The sequence below is a fragment of the Conger conger genome, chromosome 12 (genome assembly GCF_963514075.1).
Source record: "Conger conger chromosome 12, fConCon1.1, whole genome shotgun sequence".
Lineage (NCBI taxonomy): Eukaryota > Metazoa > Chordata > Actinopteri > Anguilliformes > Congridae > Conger > Conger conger.
This window is the reverse complement of record NC_083771.1, coordinates 38233740-38250192: the sequence shown is the minus strand read 5'-3', so window position 1 is coordinate 38250192 and position 16453 is coordinate 38233740. Positions and strand designations below refer to the sequence as shown.

Sequence of the window (16453 nt, the reverse complement as noted above, 5' to 3'; positions counted from 1 at the left end):
CACTGGTCAGAAAGGATAAAAATAGGACACACTCCAGTTAAATTCAGGATTGACACAGGGGCCGACGTTACTGTGATGAACCAAGAGACATTCAGCGCAGTCTAGGGGACTGCTATAATGGGGCAGTTTACGGCCAGTACACTTCACAAGTATATTATTTGGATTATAACAAATTATTATTATTATTATTGGCAAGTTCTCTCTGGCACATTCTCATTCTCTAGCTTTAAATGTTCACTCCGATTTAATATGGGTCAAGGCTGTGGTATTTCCTGGGTTTGATTTACCTGTGTAATAGCGATAGCTTCTGATCTTTTGAAAGCAACTTCACTGCATGCTCTGTTTCCAACCAGGCTAATCCTTTGCCATAATTATCCTACCAACCTGCTCGACAGTCCGGGTGGGGCACTGGATATAATGGGGCAGTTTACGGCCAGTACACTTCACAAGCAGAGGAAGTACATTTTCAATATTTACGTAGCAAGAGGGTCTACGGTCAGCAACCTATTAGGCAGAGAGACAGCGGTAGAGATGGGGCTGGTTAAGAGAGTACAGCAGGTCAGAGCAGCAGCAGGTCTTCAGGGGACAATGAAAACAGACCCTGTTAGGATCCACCTGAAGGACGGAGCTGTACCATATGCTGTACACACTGCCAGAAGGGTCCCTCTACCACTCCTACCTAAAGTCCAGACGGTGCTACAGAGAATGGAGGAGCAGGGCGTGATTGTGAAAGTCACACAACCCACTGACTGGTGTGTGCCCATGGTGGCAGTCATGAAACCAACAGGTTCAGTGAGGATCTGCGTTGCACTCCAAAAGCTCAACGAAAACCTCAAAAGAGAGAGATATCAACTGCCAACGACAGAGGAGACTCTGGCCAAGCTGTCAGGTTCCACAGTCTTTACATCTCTAGATGCAGCATCCGGCTTCTGGCAGATACCGCTGCATGAAGACAGTAGCCTCCTGACAACCTTCATTACACATTTTGGGAGGTACTGTTTCAAGCGGCTGCCGTTTGGGATAAATATTGCACCAGAGATTTTCCAGAGGAAAATGAATAAACTGTTGGAAGGACTGGAGGGCGTGGCAGTGTACATGGACGATGTAATCGTCCACGGCAAAGACGTGACTACACACGACCAACACCCGAGAGAGAATGGAGCAGGTGGGTCTTAAACTCAACAAGGAAAAATGTGTGTACAGACAAGCAGAGCTGCGCTTCCTGGGCCACATTGTGGATGCCAGTGGGGTGTTAGCAGACCCAAGCAAAGTCAGTCCTATCAGTGAGCTGAAAGCACCCACAAATGTGCACGAGTTAAAACGTGCTTTAGGCATGATCAACTACATGAGCAAGTATATTCCAGGCCTGGCATCAGCTGCAGGTCCTCTGTATGAACTGCTGAAAGAGAGAAACATGTGGGCATGGGATCAGCCACAACAGCAAGCGTTCCAGAGACTGAAGGTGTCAGGGTTGGGAGGTAGTACCGGTTGTGGTTTATTATTTTCACCTGGTGCTCATTAGTGCCAACGGGGTGGCTACCTCCAGAAGGTATTTAAAGCCCTCTTTGACCATCGGTCGATGCTTTGGTGTCACTGTTCGCTCTGCCACCAAGCTGGTAAGCTTGGTTAAATGAGTCAGGTATTGTGCTGGTTCTGGGTTTCGAATTTAAAAGAAAAAACAAAACGAAAAAAAAGGTAAGGAAGGTGTTCTGCTCGTTGTGTGTACACTGCGAACACCTTCCTGTAGGTTCTTTAGTTTTCTTTTCTCTTTTGTTTTTGGCTCGTGTGAGTCTGTGGGTGAGGGACGTTGTCCCCGGTATATATTTTGGTTTGTGCGTTTTCCGGAGCTGCGACTCCCGGTTGTTTATTTTGTTTACCTAGTCTTTTTACTAGGTTGTACTTTTATTTTGGGGATCCCCGGTCCGGGGTTTCAGGGCTCGCCTTTTAGCCCTCTTTTTAGTTGTGTTATTCACCCTGGTTTTTAAGGGTTGCTTTATTTTCATTAGCCGTTTTTTGGTGCTATTTTCTTTATTTGATCGGAGCTGTCTCCGAGTTGTTTTCGTGTCCTCGACCTCCCTGAGTTTAGTGGCGGACACGTTCGCGTGCCCGCTTACCAGGGATTACCCTTAGTCGCGCCTGGCTCTCCGCCATTCCTCAACCTCATAGAAGGAAGACCTTATCACCTCGCCTGGCTTGACTCACTATGACCCACAAAAACAAACAGCTGTTTCAGTGGACGCAAGCAGTTATGGGATAGGGGCTGTCCTTCTACAGCTGCACAGTGATGAAAGCTGGAAACCTGTCGCGTACTGCTCCAGGAGACTATCAGATACAGAGACACGATACGCACAGATTGAGAAGGAATGCTTAGCAGGAGTGTGGGCCTGTGAGAGGTTCCAAAAGTACCTGGTTGGCATGGCCAGTTTCCGGCTCATCACAGACCACAAGCCACTGGTGCCACTGATAAAGAGTAAGGACCTGGATACGGTGCCAGTGAGGTGTCAGCGACTCCTGATGCGGCTGATGCGGTTCAATGCTAGAGCGGAATATGCGCCAGGGAAGACTCTGGTCATTGCAGATACCCTGTCACACAGTCCTGTGGAGAGCGGGGACAACACCACAGAGAAGACATGAGTGTCATGTAAATGCTGTTACTCACAGTTGGCCAGTGTCGCAGCACAAACTGGATAGGATCAGATCTGCTACATAAGAGGATGAGCAGCTACAAAATGTATGGAAGCTGATCGCAGACGGATGGCCTGAAAGAGTGAGTAACACACCACTCAGTGTAAGAGACTATTAAGCAGCGAAAGACTCATTGTCAATACGTAATTTTTTTGGAATGTTTCCATAAGCTATTTTAAGCATACTGAGTTGGTGTTCAGTTTGCTAGTTAGAAGTCTCTTTATTTTTCTTTTTTCTCCAGAGATAAATATTTCACAAGTTCTTTTTCACTGTGCTTTTCATTACAGGACAAGAAATACTCTGCTGAGACGTCATTAATATCCGCAGCTTTATAAAATGATGAAACAATATTTTAAAGAAAAACATCCTTTTGTAACTACCCTTCAAAGTGCTTTTTAAACATTCACAAACGAACATAATGACAAACAAACCACTGATTTTGACTACACTGTTTGTTTTCAGTATTTCAAACGACAATAATTCCTCTATTAAAATTAAAATTAACATTCTATCAACCTTTCTCTGAGTTAGCACGTTTTTATAATTAGACACTATTATGCATTTGGTCCACTGGACCCTTGCCGTGAAAAGGACACCGACATTACCTTATTTCTTGTAGTCTGTGGATTTGTAATGCAGGGAAGGCGAGGTCCCCCCCACACTTGTTTTGCCACCCACATGTTACAAAATAAGGAAGTTATCTTAAAATAGGTTATACAGATAGAACTGTGAGTTTTAACCCTTTCAAACAGTATATACTGTTACCATATTGATTGAAAGTATGCATGACAACAACGGGCAGATCTGAGCCACGTCAGTTTCTGAATATTCTATTAATTAAATCAGTTCCTCCGGAGGTGTAGCTACCGAAATCCCCATAATGTCAATTATCCCCCCCTTTTTTTTAACTTTTTTTTTTGGAAAGGATGGTTGAACGGTAGCAGACATGATTATTCCTCAATATGTGTTAATAATGGCAACAGAACACCTAGATAAAATTTAATTTCATTGAAATTACACTGATTCAATTTCAGTGATAATACAATCACAATATTGGCAATACAGCAGTTTTAAAGAATGAAACAACGCTGGGTGGGATAAGGTGGCTTATAGCTTGTTTTAATGTTTTCATTGGTGCATAATTGTAAATAAAATAAATATTGGGAAAAAAATTATAGCAATGAAAATAAAGTATGAAATATTAAGCATAAGACTAAGATGTTGAAATAACATCTTAGTCTTACATTTCTGACAGCATATAATCTCATTAGCTTTCTTGTTAAATAGCAATTCATCTGTAGCATCTGTATCACCATCTGCAGCAGTGGTGCTTAAAACTTGACACCACAGTCATATGATTCTTTTTGAGTTATATTTACATATGAACATTTCTACAACTGCAAAACACCACGATGTGAAACAAAGCAATATAATTATAAAAATAATGGCAAATATTGTACACTGTTTCACTGGGACTGCAATCTCTGTGGATTTAATATGGCACCATAAAGCAAAGTGATTGGTTTCACGCAATGTGTTATACAGGAGGATTCAAGCTCAAGCCACAGACAAACAATTCTAAGATAGAGCAGTGTGGGTAAAACAGGAGTTAATTTAATGTTCACATTTTCTTAAAAGCATATTTACTTTAATAGTACCTTTAAGAGGATGAGAAACCTAGTCCATGCTGAACCATTTTATGTCAGCTGTTTTCTTCCCCTCATGAACAGTTCAAGTAAAGTTACAACTACAGCTTAAGAGCAGCAGAGAAATGACTAGCTCATGTTGCAAAGCAGGGCTCCCCATACCTACTCAACCGCAGTCATGCATACATGAGATACTTTGTCCTATATTGTCCTATTTGGTGTACTCTTGCACAGACAAGAGGGTGAGTTTGTCTGGGCTAAAACTACAGTGCTCTGGTTGCAGGCTGAGAACCCCAAGCACTTCCCTGAATGTCATAAAGGCTTGGTTTGAACCATGTCCCATGGGCTCACAAATAAAAATACTGCTTATTGAAAATATGTGACATAGTAAAACGGCATAAGTAATACGCTCTTTCTATTGAAAAATATAGCAACACTTTGAAAATGTCTGTTTTTACATTTTCCCAGGGTCCTCTTCCAACTGCAGGTGATAATGAGCATCCATATTCATGGATTATATTAATATATCAAACCAAGATCACTGGCAATTGCAAAAAAGTTAAAGAGGGAACATACAACTGACACTCATGCCAAACACTCTCCACAGTATGTCTCATAAGGACACAATTTATTCAGTCATATGCACTCTACATTATTACGCTCCATTGTCCAATTTATAAAAACAGGGGGGTAAGAGGTAAAAAAAAAATATTAGTATTTAAAATTTGGCCAAAGTAATACATGCTACTTCAAGTGACAGACACCCCCTTATCAGAGCTTAACACATAACCATCCTTGCATTGAATGCAATAGTTCTAGCTCTTCCTTACACCCCCAGAGCACAATATACAGTAATATAGGAAAATAAATGTAAGAAACATTTTCTTAATATAGAAAAATGCAGGCCTATTTGTTTTTGGCAAAAGTCCAGTTATATTGCAAATACAAAGGCAAGAGAGGGACCCTGCTGTCATACAGATGTTCTGGGTTTCCTTATCACAAGCTGCACTGGGCCCTCTGACACTGCCTTGATAATGTTCCATGCATCATAGTGCATGAGCCCCTGCAGAGACCTCCCGTTAATGGCAAGCACCTCATCGCCAACGTCAATGACTCTGGAAAGCTCTGCAGCGCCCCCTGGAGAAGGAAATGAGGAGGACAGGAGCCAACATGAACACTGAGGTATGCCACCCACGGAAACTTGTCCTTACATTATACATATAATTCTAAATATGCTAAATAGTCATAATTATTCATTACTATTGTGCATATAAAGGATAACATAAGTATACTTTCATGAGAGGATAACACAAATCAAAGAATATACACTCAGTGAGCACTTTATTAGGTATTTATAAGACCTATTTCTTTTTTTTACTCATTATGTCTTCTGCTGCTGTAGCCTATCCACTTAGAGGTTTGAAGTGTTGTGTGTACAGTGATGCTCTCCTGCATACCACTGTTGTAATGTGTGGTTATTTGCGTTACTGTCACCTTCCTATCAGCTTTGACCAGTCTGGCCATTCTCCTCTGACCTCTCTCATTAACAATGCTTTTCTGCCCTCAGAAGTACTGCTCACTGGATGTTTTTATTTTTTGCACCATTCCCTGCAAACTCTAGAGACTGTTGTGCATGAAACCCCCAGTAGATCAGCAGTTTCTGAGATACTCAAACCACCCTGTCTGGCACCAACAAACATGCCACAGTCAAAGTCACTTAGATCACATTTGTTCCCCATTCTGACATTTTGTCTGAAAAACAGCTGAACCTCTTGACCATGTCTGCATGCTTTTATGCATTTAGTTGCTGCCACATGATTGGCTGATTAAACATTGCATTAACAAGCTGGTGTACAGGTCTACCTAATAAAGTGCTCAGTCAGTGTATAAAGCAGCAGCCTCACCAGCTGGGTCAACATTCAAGCTTTCTGGTGCAAGCTTTTTCTAGTATTAGTCTTGAGGAAGAGATATCCATGCATTAACTGAAAATACACACCAGTACATAAGAAAGGCCTAGTACAGTACAGTGGACTGAATTACATTAGCTTTCGTTCATCTTTCGTGTTTTAGGCTCAAGATCTATGGCACTGCATACTTTGAAAGGTATTTTTCAGAAAATAAAATAATAATAAAAAACAAATATGACTTGGGAATAGGGTTCTAGCCGTTTTACTGCTCAAACACTGAATAGCACAATTCTGGCAAACAATGTGATGCCATTCATGATGCACCAGACATTAAATTATCATTCCAGAATTTCACTTAGTGCATCACTTCAGCTATGGTTTGATATGACAAGTGAGAAAGTACAGTAATCTTAGCTGCCGTTTGAAGACAGCATGGGCGAATTACCTCTGAATATGCGCTTGATGTTGAGGGGTCTGTCTCCATGGGCAGAGGCTTTCCCCCCCTCAAGACTGAAGCCCAGGCCTGCAGAAGTCTTGTGAAGCTCCACACTGAGGACACCGTCTGCTCCCACCTCCACCGCTGTGACACAGGCCAACTCAACATGAGCCTCACAGGGAGCAGGAAATCAGCACAATGAGAGGCACTGGCCACACACCAGCACACACACGCACGCACACGCACACACGTGCACACAGACACACACATACACGCACACACAAACACCCACACACAAGCACACACACGCACGCGCGCACACACACACACACACATGCACACACATACACGCACACACATGCACGCACACACATGCACGCACACACACATGCACACAAACACACACCCACACACCAGCACACGCACGCACGCACAGACATACACATACACGCACACAAAAACACCCACACACACACAAATTCACACACACAACACTGTCATTAATACAGTACAACAATCAATGGCTAAATTTACAAATTAAACTAACCTACTGTAAAAGGCGGGCAAATTATGACAAAAACAGGTATCAGAAGACATCAAGCTCTCCAACCGCTGTTTTACTGATTTAACCTTAATTAATATTCACATGCCCTAGATCCACTTTCTGCACTCTTTCTGTCCCCCACCTGTTCCCGTTTCCACAACAATGTCTCTGGGACACTGAATCTGTCTTCCTGTTCCAAAGGAGACTTCCTGCCTGGGTGAGGACAGTTCGCTGTCCTTGCCCTTTCTGATGATGGCCAGGGCTTGCTTGTGCAGCCGGGCCTGGTGGAGACAGGACAGGGCTTCGGCGTGTGTTGTCCCTCCAAGCACAGTGCCATTGAGAGAGATGATGCCATCTCCCCGCTGAATGGTACCTTCCACACAAGCAACCCCCCTGGAGAATACCCTGTGGACCTGGCCAATGTAAAGAGCAGGTATATATTCTGTTAATGCTGATCAATCAAGAATGAAAGCAATGAGGAAAACTCAGGGATCATGCATTATGAGTGTTTACACTTTCCTTAAAGATCAATTCTGTGTTTCAATCACAGTTATCATAATGTTATGCTCTCGTTGCTGTAATCCATTTACACAACTGTAGAACATTCAGACAAAGGGAATAAATTACTAGGTACAATCTGCATCATCTCATATTGAGCTACTCCTACTGAGATTTTAGATGTTTTATCTTTTCACAGGAGGCACAGTGAGCTACACTTGTGTGAGTACAAAGCTACTTTATGTAAACTGCATCAAATACAAGCAGGAATGTGCAGACATTAATTTAGGTAATACTAAATTAAGATCACTTTAAAACCCTATTTAAAATACGCCACACTGGCAGCAGTTTGCCTGTTTAACACAGGGGGGAGACAAAGAACATATTTTCTCAGAGGACAGTCTACATATGAATGATTCATTCCCAAATGGATAATAATTAATCAATTTGTGAACATATTATTTATGTTTGTATTTTATTTATTTTATTTAATACATTTAACCTCAATAATGGTCATATTGATCCACAAATGATTTAATGATTGAAGTATATTTTCAAAATGCAGAAAGTAAGTTATAATAAGGCATTACATAATTTATATTCTCACCTGAGCACATGGTAACCCAGTAGAATTGAAACTCCACACATACTCAAAAGAGGCAAAAGAGAACACATACATACCGTGATGGATTTCTGCTCCAAGTCAACTCCTCCAGCAATACTGAATCCAAGGCCAGAACCTTCCTCTTTAGTTAGAACCACAAAGTAAATATCTTCTGACACTTGGGTGGTCTGATAGAGACACAAAAAGACATAACATTTTACACAATCCTATAGCTGCCTGCACCAGTGACAGCAGGAAAGCTTTTTTCATCTTTTATTTGGCACAAGATGCTAAATGTTTTTGCAAGAGAAGAAGAAGAAAAAAAACTAGATTCTAATAACCTCTTTCTATAAAATCCAATGCATTTTACCACAGGGTAAAATCAGCTACTGGTTTTGCTATTATAGTTAATTGCATAATGCTTTTTTTATTTATTTATTTATGGTCATCAATCATTAATGATTGGCAGTAAAATACAAACACAGAAAGTTTGTATTTTAAGCATTGCATATGTACATATGCATACTCAAGTTGTAAATGCACGTGTGCAGCATATTAGCGTGAATTACTGCACCTCAGTCACATAACTTTGTAGAAGGTGGCAGCATGGTGTAATCGCATTACCTTGGCAACAGCTTTGACTTCCTGAATCAAGCCCAGCACATCTGCATTTCCCGTCAAGGAGGAAAGAATGCTCTGCAACTTATTCTGATGGAGGGGGGAGATGGACAGCTCACCCAAACTACCAAACAAGCACACAGGAATACAAGTTTCAATTTAACAATGAAATCAAATACCAGTTAATGTTATAGACTAAATATTCAGTTGAAATTCTGTAGAGAATATACAGATATTAAAACGATTTTTTATCCCTTTTTGCAGCAAAATCATGAAATGTAGCAAGCAACTGTGCAATAATATGTTTTTTTACAATGAATTATTATTTGGTATGAAAATTGTATATAAAAATGTTTGTATTTTATCTAATATATGATCTAATTCTGAAGTGTCATTAATCATAAAACCTGCAAAGGTTTACAAATATACAGTAGAAACAGCTATCATAAAAATACATACAGGAAGTGATTTTACATTGTTAAATTCCTGTGTGTTCCTGGTTGTTGTATATTCAGTTCGAAGCTGGGTGATATTCCCAAAACAAGCTTTTAAACTTGGAGTTTCCATGATTTCATTTTCCAAAACTTTCAGGGTGTAGCTTTTAAAGTTTGAACAGAACTTTTAGAATGTCTGATAGCTGTTGCCAACTGGCACTCAGAAAATACAACTTTTATTGTATTTCAAGATACAATAAAACTCCCTAAAATGAAACCATTCAGAAATAATGCATAGAAAATTGATATTTGTCATTTACATTGACATAGTTGATAAAAATAGACTTTAATTTCACATGGCTCAGTGTGACAGAAATTAATAGTCTCGACATCTGTCCAACTTACCTGATTGACCAGCTGGCATCTGCAGATTGTGTCCCGTTGGCGTTGGACATCCTGCAATCAGTTCCGCTGTAGGCTTCCCTCCTGGATCGACCGTCGCCTGCATTGCCGGCAAAATTGTCAGTGCAAAGTTTGTCGAGTTCAGGCATGCTCAGTGCCCTCAGCTCTCTCAGCTTGGAGCGGGCCAGGCCAGAGGGGGTCCGGGGGCTCCTGGTACGCACGGCGTGGGTCTGGAGTGGGCTGTCCAGCTCCAGCCCGGGGGGACCACCCGTGACCTCACTGCTGCTGTCCTGATTTGGCACATCAAGGTTTGAGAAAGTCACAGTAGAAGGGAGATGAATAGGCTCTGAGGGAACTTCAGGACCCTTTGAACTCCTCACGGAAGGGCACTCAGTGGGCTGGGGGCTTCCAGATGACCTCCTGTCCAGAGGTGGTTTGCTTGGGAGAGCGTAAGACTGCACATCAATGCAGGCCATAGCAGGCCTGTCGGGACCAGACAGGTTTTCAAAAGACTTGATTCTCTGCTGGACAGTGAAGGGGTTGTGGCCTGGAGACAGGCTGGATTCTGTGGAGTAACCTCGCCTCTCTGATCTGAGATGCAGTGATTTCGATCTGCTGGCTTTGAATTTCTCATCCTTTTCTTTTTTGGAGGCTTGTCCGATGACATCATCTGTGCAGACTTGCTGTTTGCCTGCCAAACAAGGCTTCTCTGATGTTGCATCATTTGCAACGGTATGAAACTTCTCCTGACTTTGGTGTGTTGTGGCAGCTAACCGTGACAAATCGGTAGTTCTACCGATGCTCTTCTGTGCTGAAGGTGTTGTTTGTCCTGCTTTGGGGTCTGCACCTACAGTGTTGATGTTTTTCTCCAGAGACCCCTTCCTCTCCAGAGTGGGAGTGGACACCAAAGAAGAAGGTGAGGAGGACGACGATGAAGACAGCCGCACCTCAACAAAAGTCCGCTGAGTGGTCGTGCTTTCAGTCAGCTCCTTGCGATTTGAAAACCTTTGAGACCCCCGGTCCTCATGGGCTGAGACTGAGTTCTTAAGCTCATCAACTGCAGAGTTTCTGTTCTTATCTGTAAGTGGCCTGGAGTGCAAGTCATTCACCTGAGGATCTGCTGATCCTGCTGACGAGGGACCATTTCTATCCTGTCTGTGGCCGCTGATTTTTGGCGAAATAGGGTTGCTTTTCTCGGGCGGTTTGCTTGATTTTATGCTGCATGCTGTTGGCGCCCTCTTGGATTGGAGTTTGGGAGATTGCAAAGGGGAAGGTGAGGCCTTTCGCTGAGATGGACGTTCGGCCCCTGATGGTTTCACAATGTGCTGGTCCTTACTTCTGCTTTTGATGCTGAGGCCCTTAAGCTTGGGGGCCGAACTCATTCGAGATGTTTTGTCCTGGAGTTTGAGCCTGCTGCTTGACTGAGATGAACTGAAGCTGTCATTCTGAGATTTCATCCCCAGGGCCTTTGGGAAGTGGCCGGTGGAATTACTCAGTGTTTGAGACACGGCAGTCCTGGGCTCAAGAGAGGTCTGAGCCCTGTCCCTCTCCCTGTCTTTGGCTACTTCTGCTGTCAATCCTCTCCCACCGTGCTTGCCAGGATTAAGGGAGCCGTTTGCCTCTACTGAACCTGAATTAGACAATGACAGTGGATTAGGCGATTTATTTGAAGTTGGTGACTTCCCTGTCCCATTCTGAGTTCTTGACATAGCGAGACTGCTAGTTTGTGTGACACTGGGCTCACTTTTCCTTACTGGGGCATGCTGCACTTTGATGGGTGCCACGCCCTGTTGTAAACACATTGGCTTCATAACAGAATGTGACTCATTGGTGGCAGCGGTGCTGTCTTTCTTGGCACAGGCTGCGGCTGGCTGATGCTGCAGGCATTCACTTGCATTACACTCTGCATTTCTATGAGAAGGGGAAGTTGTGTTTGAACATAATGATTTCTGTAGAGAAATGGGGGGCTTTTCCCGACATGCATCAAATGAGTGGGATTCTTTCCCTTGTTCGGATGCTGAAGCAGATGACCTCTCTGTGACCTTGGAGTCCTCCGCTAGGCTGCGGCTGTGTTCACCGTAACAAATCTCTACCCGCTCGTCATCAGAGTCAGGCACGCTACTCTGAGGCAGATCAGGGCACTGCGCTCCGCACACCTGGTCAGCAGCAGAGTCACTGTCTGACTCACTGTCATCTGCCATACGGTACATGCACTCCGACGGGCCACCAGGCTTCCCCACAGTTCCCCCGTTTGAATATGGAGTCTCCTCCGCACTCAGAGTACTGAAGTTCCTGGAGTAACTGTTAAGAAACGTTTTACTGACAGGGACTAGTTGGCTTTTATTTCCTGTGTTCAAAACGGAGAAATCCAGGCTTTGCTGTGGTTGAGATTCAGTAGATTCATATTGGTTTTCACTCAGGAGAACGCTGTCCACTTCACAAGAGGAATTTCCATTTCTATTTCCGTGCAAATCCTGACTAGCAGCTGTGGTCACACAACTGTTTATAGCTTCATCAGGGGAACTTAGCTCTTTTATGAAATCATCAATATTGGTGATTGGCAAGTCGCTCTCATTGTTTGTTTTAACAGACTGTTTTGATTTGTCCACCAATGCCTCCGAATTAAAAGTGGGACCTTCAAATTGTGCAGACCTCGTCTCCAGATCTTCACTGCTCCTATCCAAAGCAGATGTGGAGTAATCTGTCTGTAAATTATCTTCACTGTCTGATGACAGGATGAGACAAGACAGTCGGTCTACAGCTGAAGGACAAGAAGCACAGGAACAAAAGATAAGGAACTGTTGTGCATGCAGGTTTAAAATACATTGAAATGTAAAAGGGACAGTGACACATTTCTGTTTGTTTTGGCCCTCTACCCCAGGCCATTGGATTTGAAACGAAACAATGACTCTGATGTTCGAGGGAATTATAGCCCTTATATAGTACAGTATGCAGTACATAGCTGTATGTTACATATATACTCAGTGAGCACTTTATTAGGTATTTATTAAGACTTATTTTTAGATTTATTCATCTTCTGCAGTAGCCTATCCACTTCAGAGACGCTCTTCTGCATACCACTGTTGTAATACGTGGTTATTTGCGTCACTACCATCTTCCTGTCAGCTTTGCCGAGTCCGGCCCTTCTCCTCTGACCTCTCTCATTAACAAGGCGCTTCTTCCCGCAGAAATGCTGCTCATTGGATGTTTTTTTCCCACATGCTGATGGTTGATGTGAACATAAACTAGAACTCCTGACCTGTATCTGCATTATTTTATGAATTGCACTGCTGCCATATGATTGCCTGATAAACAATTTTCACGAATAAGTAGGTGTGCAGGTGTTCCTAATAAAGTGAGTGTATAATTTATATGGTGTCTATTTTGTATGTGTGTGTATGTTTGTGTGTGTTTACATATGCATGAACGTGAATGCATGTACAATTTTTGCCTTATGACACAAACCAGCAAGGCAGACTTGCCATGCGGTGTTGTTAAAATCCTTTTTTTGTCAGTAATACTATACAAATGTACATTCATTCTCCAAACAAGAACTAAATGTAAAATAGATCTGTAAGTGGAAATTAAATTCAAACCCCAAAAATATGTTGCCTCTATATTTCCATTTTGATTTAAACAGGAGTTCAAAACCATGTCACTTACTATACATTTTTAGTGCTTTTAGAAAAAAACAACAACAAAAAAAGTTGACTTCAAGGCAATTTTCACATTGGCAAATTGCTCCTCTTAATTATAACTGCAAAGTGGAGTAAGTTACAGAAAGTAGTAAACGTTTTTACGGGGTTTCAGATATAATCGGTATAATTTATTGTACCAAGCTGCCCATGGCCGCAGAAAAACTTGCTGCAGTACTATATCTTTGTCCTGACACTGCCATGCAGCAGGTACTGCAGCTAAAGTTCATTAAAAGAATGATATCCACAAACAGAAAACTTTCATTTGACTCTGGACAGTCAACATGTTTAAATGTGTCCATTTAACAACATTCCACATATAAATGTGTATCTTTCAGCAACCTGCAGTTATGGAGAGGCTTGCAATTTCACTCTTATTTACCTGTGCAATTCTTACACTGTGCTACACATGCAGGACTGTACATCATCTAAACCACTGACCTAAAATGAACATTCAATAACATGTACAATATTTTTTTGCTGTACTGTACTTCTGACTTTTTACTCATTGTAAATAAGCATAGCGTTAAGTGGAAATATTAATATTATAATATTATTTGTATAATTCATTTCAGACTGAGGCCAAATTCAGGCAATATTCATTCTTAAATTTACAACTTAACTGCCATTATGAAAAACGAAAAAAAAAAAAAAAACACCTGCATTTAATCATGCCTTAATGTTAAGGCAAATGCTAACTGAATTGTGGTCTGACTGCCTGGACTTACTGTCAATAGATATTGCTCAATGGCTCATCATATTTCACAGCTCATAACATTATTTTTTTATGCCTCCTGGAAAGTACACCTACATTACTGTATATAACAACCTCAGTTTTGCAGTTCTGTGTGTACAGTTCTTGAGCAAATGATAACCTTCCTTCAGCTCAAATCACTTGAAAACCCTGACCATCACTTACTGTACTATTCAACAAATCAACAACTGTATCAATATACAGATATTACAGAATTAAACATATTCAAGTGATGGAAAAGTGAGCATTGCTATGCACCTACACACAGGCAGATTAGGGTAACTATTTTCTACTTCATTGGCAGATTGTTATATAGTATGTTGTTGTTATGGGGTAGAACATTATTATTTTGTTATTTTAAAAATCAGCTCCAAAAACGGCCAATGAGTTCTGCTTTAAGGCTACTTTCAGACATACACAGTGTGAAAACAATATGAAACCCCTGACCAAGCAGTGTTATATTGCCTCATTATTAACAGTGAACTGAAGAACAGTTGAATAGAAGGCTCAAACTACCGAAAGAACAGAAATAAACAAAGCAACTCAGTACACAGCTATATATTGCAATTTGTATGTAACCCATGCCCAAATAAATGCTTGAAAAAAAATTCAACTGGTACAATTGCAGCAAGTATTTTAATTACATTATGATTAAGTATTCATATGAGTGCAATAGACTATAAAGCATAAAAAATCTATGTCGTTATTATTAAGTGATTACAAACAGCTTAATCAATATAAAACTTCAAAGATAGGACCAATGCTAATCATTCAAACCTAATTGTTAGCCCAAATGTAGGTTAGCAAGGAAACCACTTAAATGGTTTAAACATAAGTAGATCAGTTATTAAGTGTGTTGCTGAATCATTTTATCACATCGCCTCCTTCATTTACAGAAGCAAAGATCAGAGTCCTTCAAGATTTAAAGAAGATATAATCATTTTCAAGTGCACCCTCAGAAGTTAGGAAATGAGGAGGTTATCATATTTAATTAGCATTAAGAAGCATTTATTTAATTAATGCTTCCCAGCCTCAATAATCAATTATTAACTAACAGAGAAAGCACACAAGGTGAACGGTTGCATTATTATATGATGCTAGTGAGTGATTACAAAGGAAAATGGTGGAAACATCTCTACTGATCTACTGAATCCATAGAAGCCAATAAATGAATAGTCACCATTGGCACAACGCCAGGCTGCTTACAGCTCTTAGAAGAGGAGAAGAGGAGAAGAGGATTGCCAGCATGGAGAAAGCGACTGTGCTCCAGTGTTATGGTGCGGTGTGGAGAAAAAGAGACAGAGCTACTCATTTAATTCCAAACTGCCTTCAATGATCGTGACAGAAATGTGGTACAATTGTCACGGAAAATAAGACATCAATGTTTTGTCATCACAGAGTTCTGGTCTGCAAAATGTGTTTTACAATAAAAGTGTCACGTTTCATCCTTGTCATGTCATGTTTTATGTTTAGTTATTGTCTTGGTTATGTTATTGTCATGTCACGTCTTATGTTAGTCTAGTCTCACCACGTTTTTATGCTTCATGTCATGTTATGTTTCATGTTTAGTTGTTGTTATGATTTAATTGTTAGTCTTGCCATGTCATGTTATATAGTTTATTTCATTATATTATATTATTATATTATAGTTTTGCAAACTTGCTATGTCACTATTTATGTTTCATGTTATGTTGTACTGTTCGTTGATTAGCATACACTTTTTCATGTCTTTCTGCAAATATTGCATTCCTGCTTTCTCTCTCTCCCTTTCTGTCACTCACACCCTAATTGTTTCAATTTCCCTTGTCTACTTACTAATCTACTAATGCTAGATCAGGATTGGGTAATACTAACATTCTAACCATGTGTTCATGTTACCTTACGTTTCTTGTGCATGTCATTTACTAATTTACTAATGCTAGGGCAGGATAGGTTTATTAAGGATTACTAATTACCTGGTTAACTTGTCAATCCTCCACACCTGATTTCCATTCTCTTGCGGCTCTCAAGCTAATTGTACACCTGTCTACACCTGCATATAAAGCTCAGTTTCATGTCATGTCTTTGCGAAATTGTTGCCTCCTGTTGGTCAGTGCAGCGCTTTAGTGGTGGTTGGCAAGCCATTGGCTACCTGTCATGAGCCAAGCCTGTTTACTGACCAAAGATTATTGACTTCTGTTTTGTTGACCATTGCCTGCCTGTACCACGTCTTTGCCTGCTGTTTTTGTAC

The 16453-nt window shown here is 41.1% G+C and overlaps 1 protein-coding gene across 1 annotated transcript in view; it reads right to left on the bottom strand.

Annotated features, from left to right (window-relative positions):
* Positions 1-3803: 3803 nt before the first annotated feature.
* Positions 3804-16453, bottom strand: part of LOC133141587 (PDZ domain-containing protein 2-like) — a 53830-nt gene continuing 41180 nt past the window's right edge. Inside the window, exons 19-24 of the mRNA XM_061262153.1 lie at positions 9778-12535; positions 8945-9062; positions 8398-8508; positions 7361-7631; positions 6684-6818; positions 3804-5468 (exon numbers count right to left, since the gene is read on the bottom strand). Of these exons, the coding sequence (XP_061118137.1) occupies positions 5302-5468; positions 6684-6818; positions 7361-7631; positions 8398-8508; positions 8945-9062; positions 9778-12535 (3560 nt within the window). The 3' untranslated portion in view covers positions 3804-5301. The remainder of the gene's footprint in view (positions 5469-6683; positions 6819-7360; positions 7632-8397; positions 8509-8944; positions 9063-9777; positions 12536-16453) is intronic.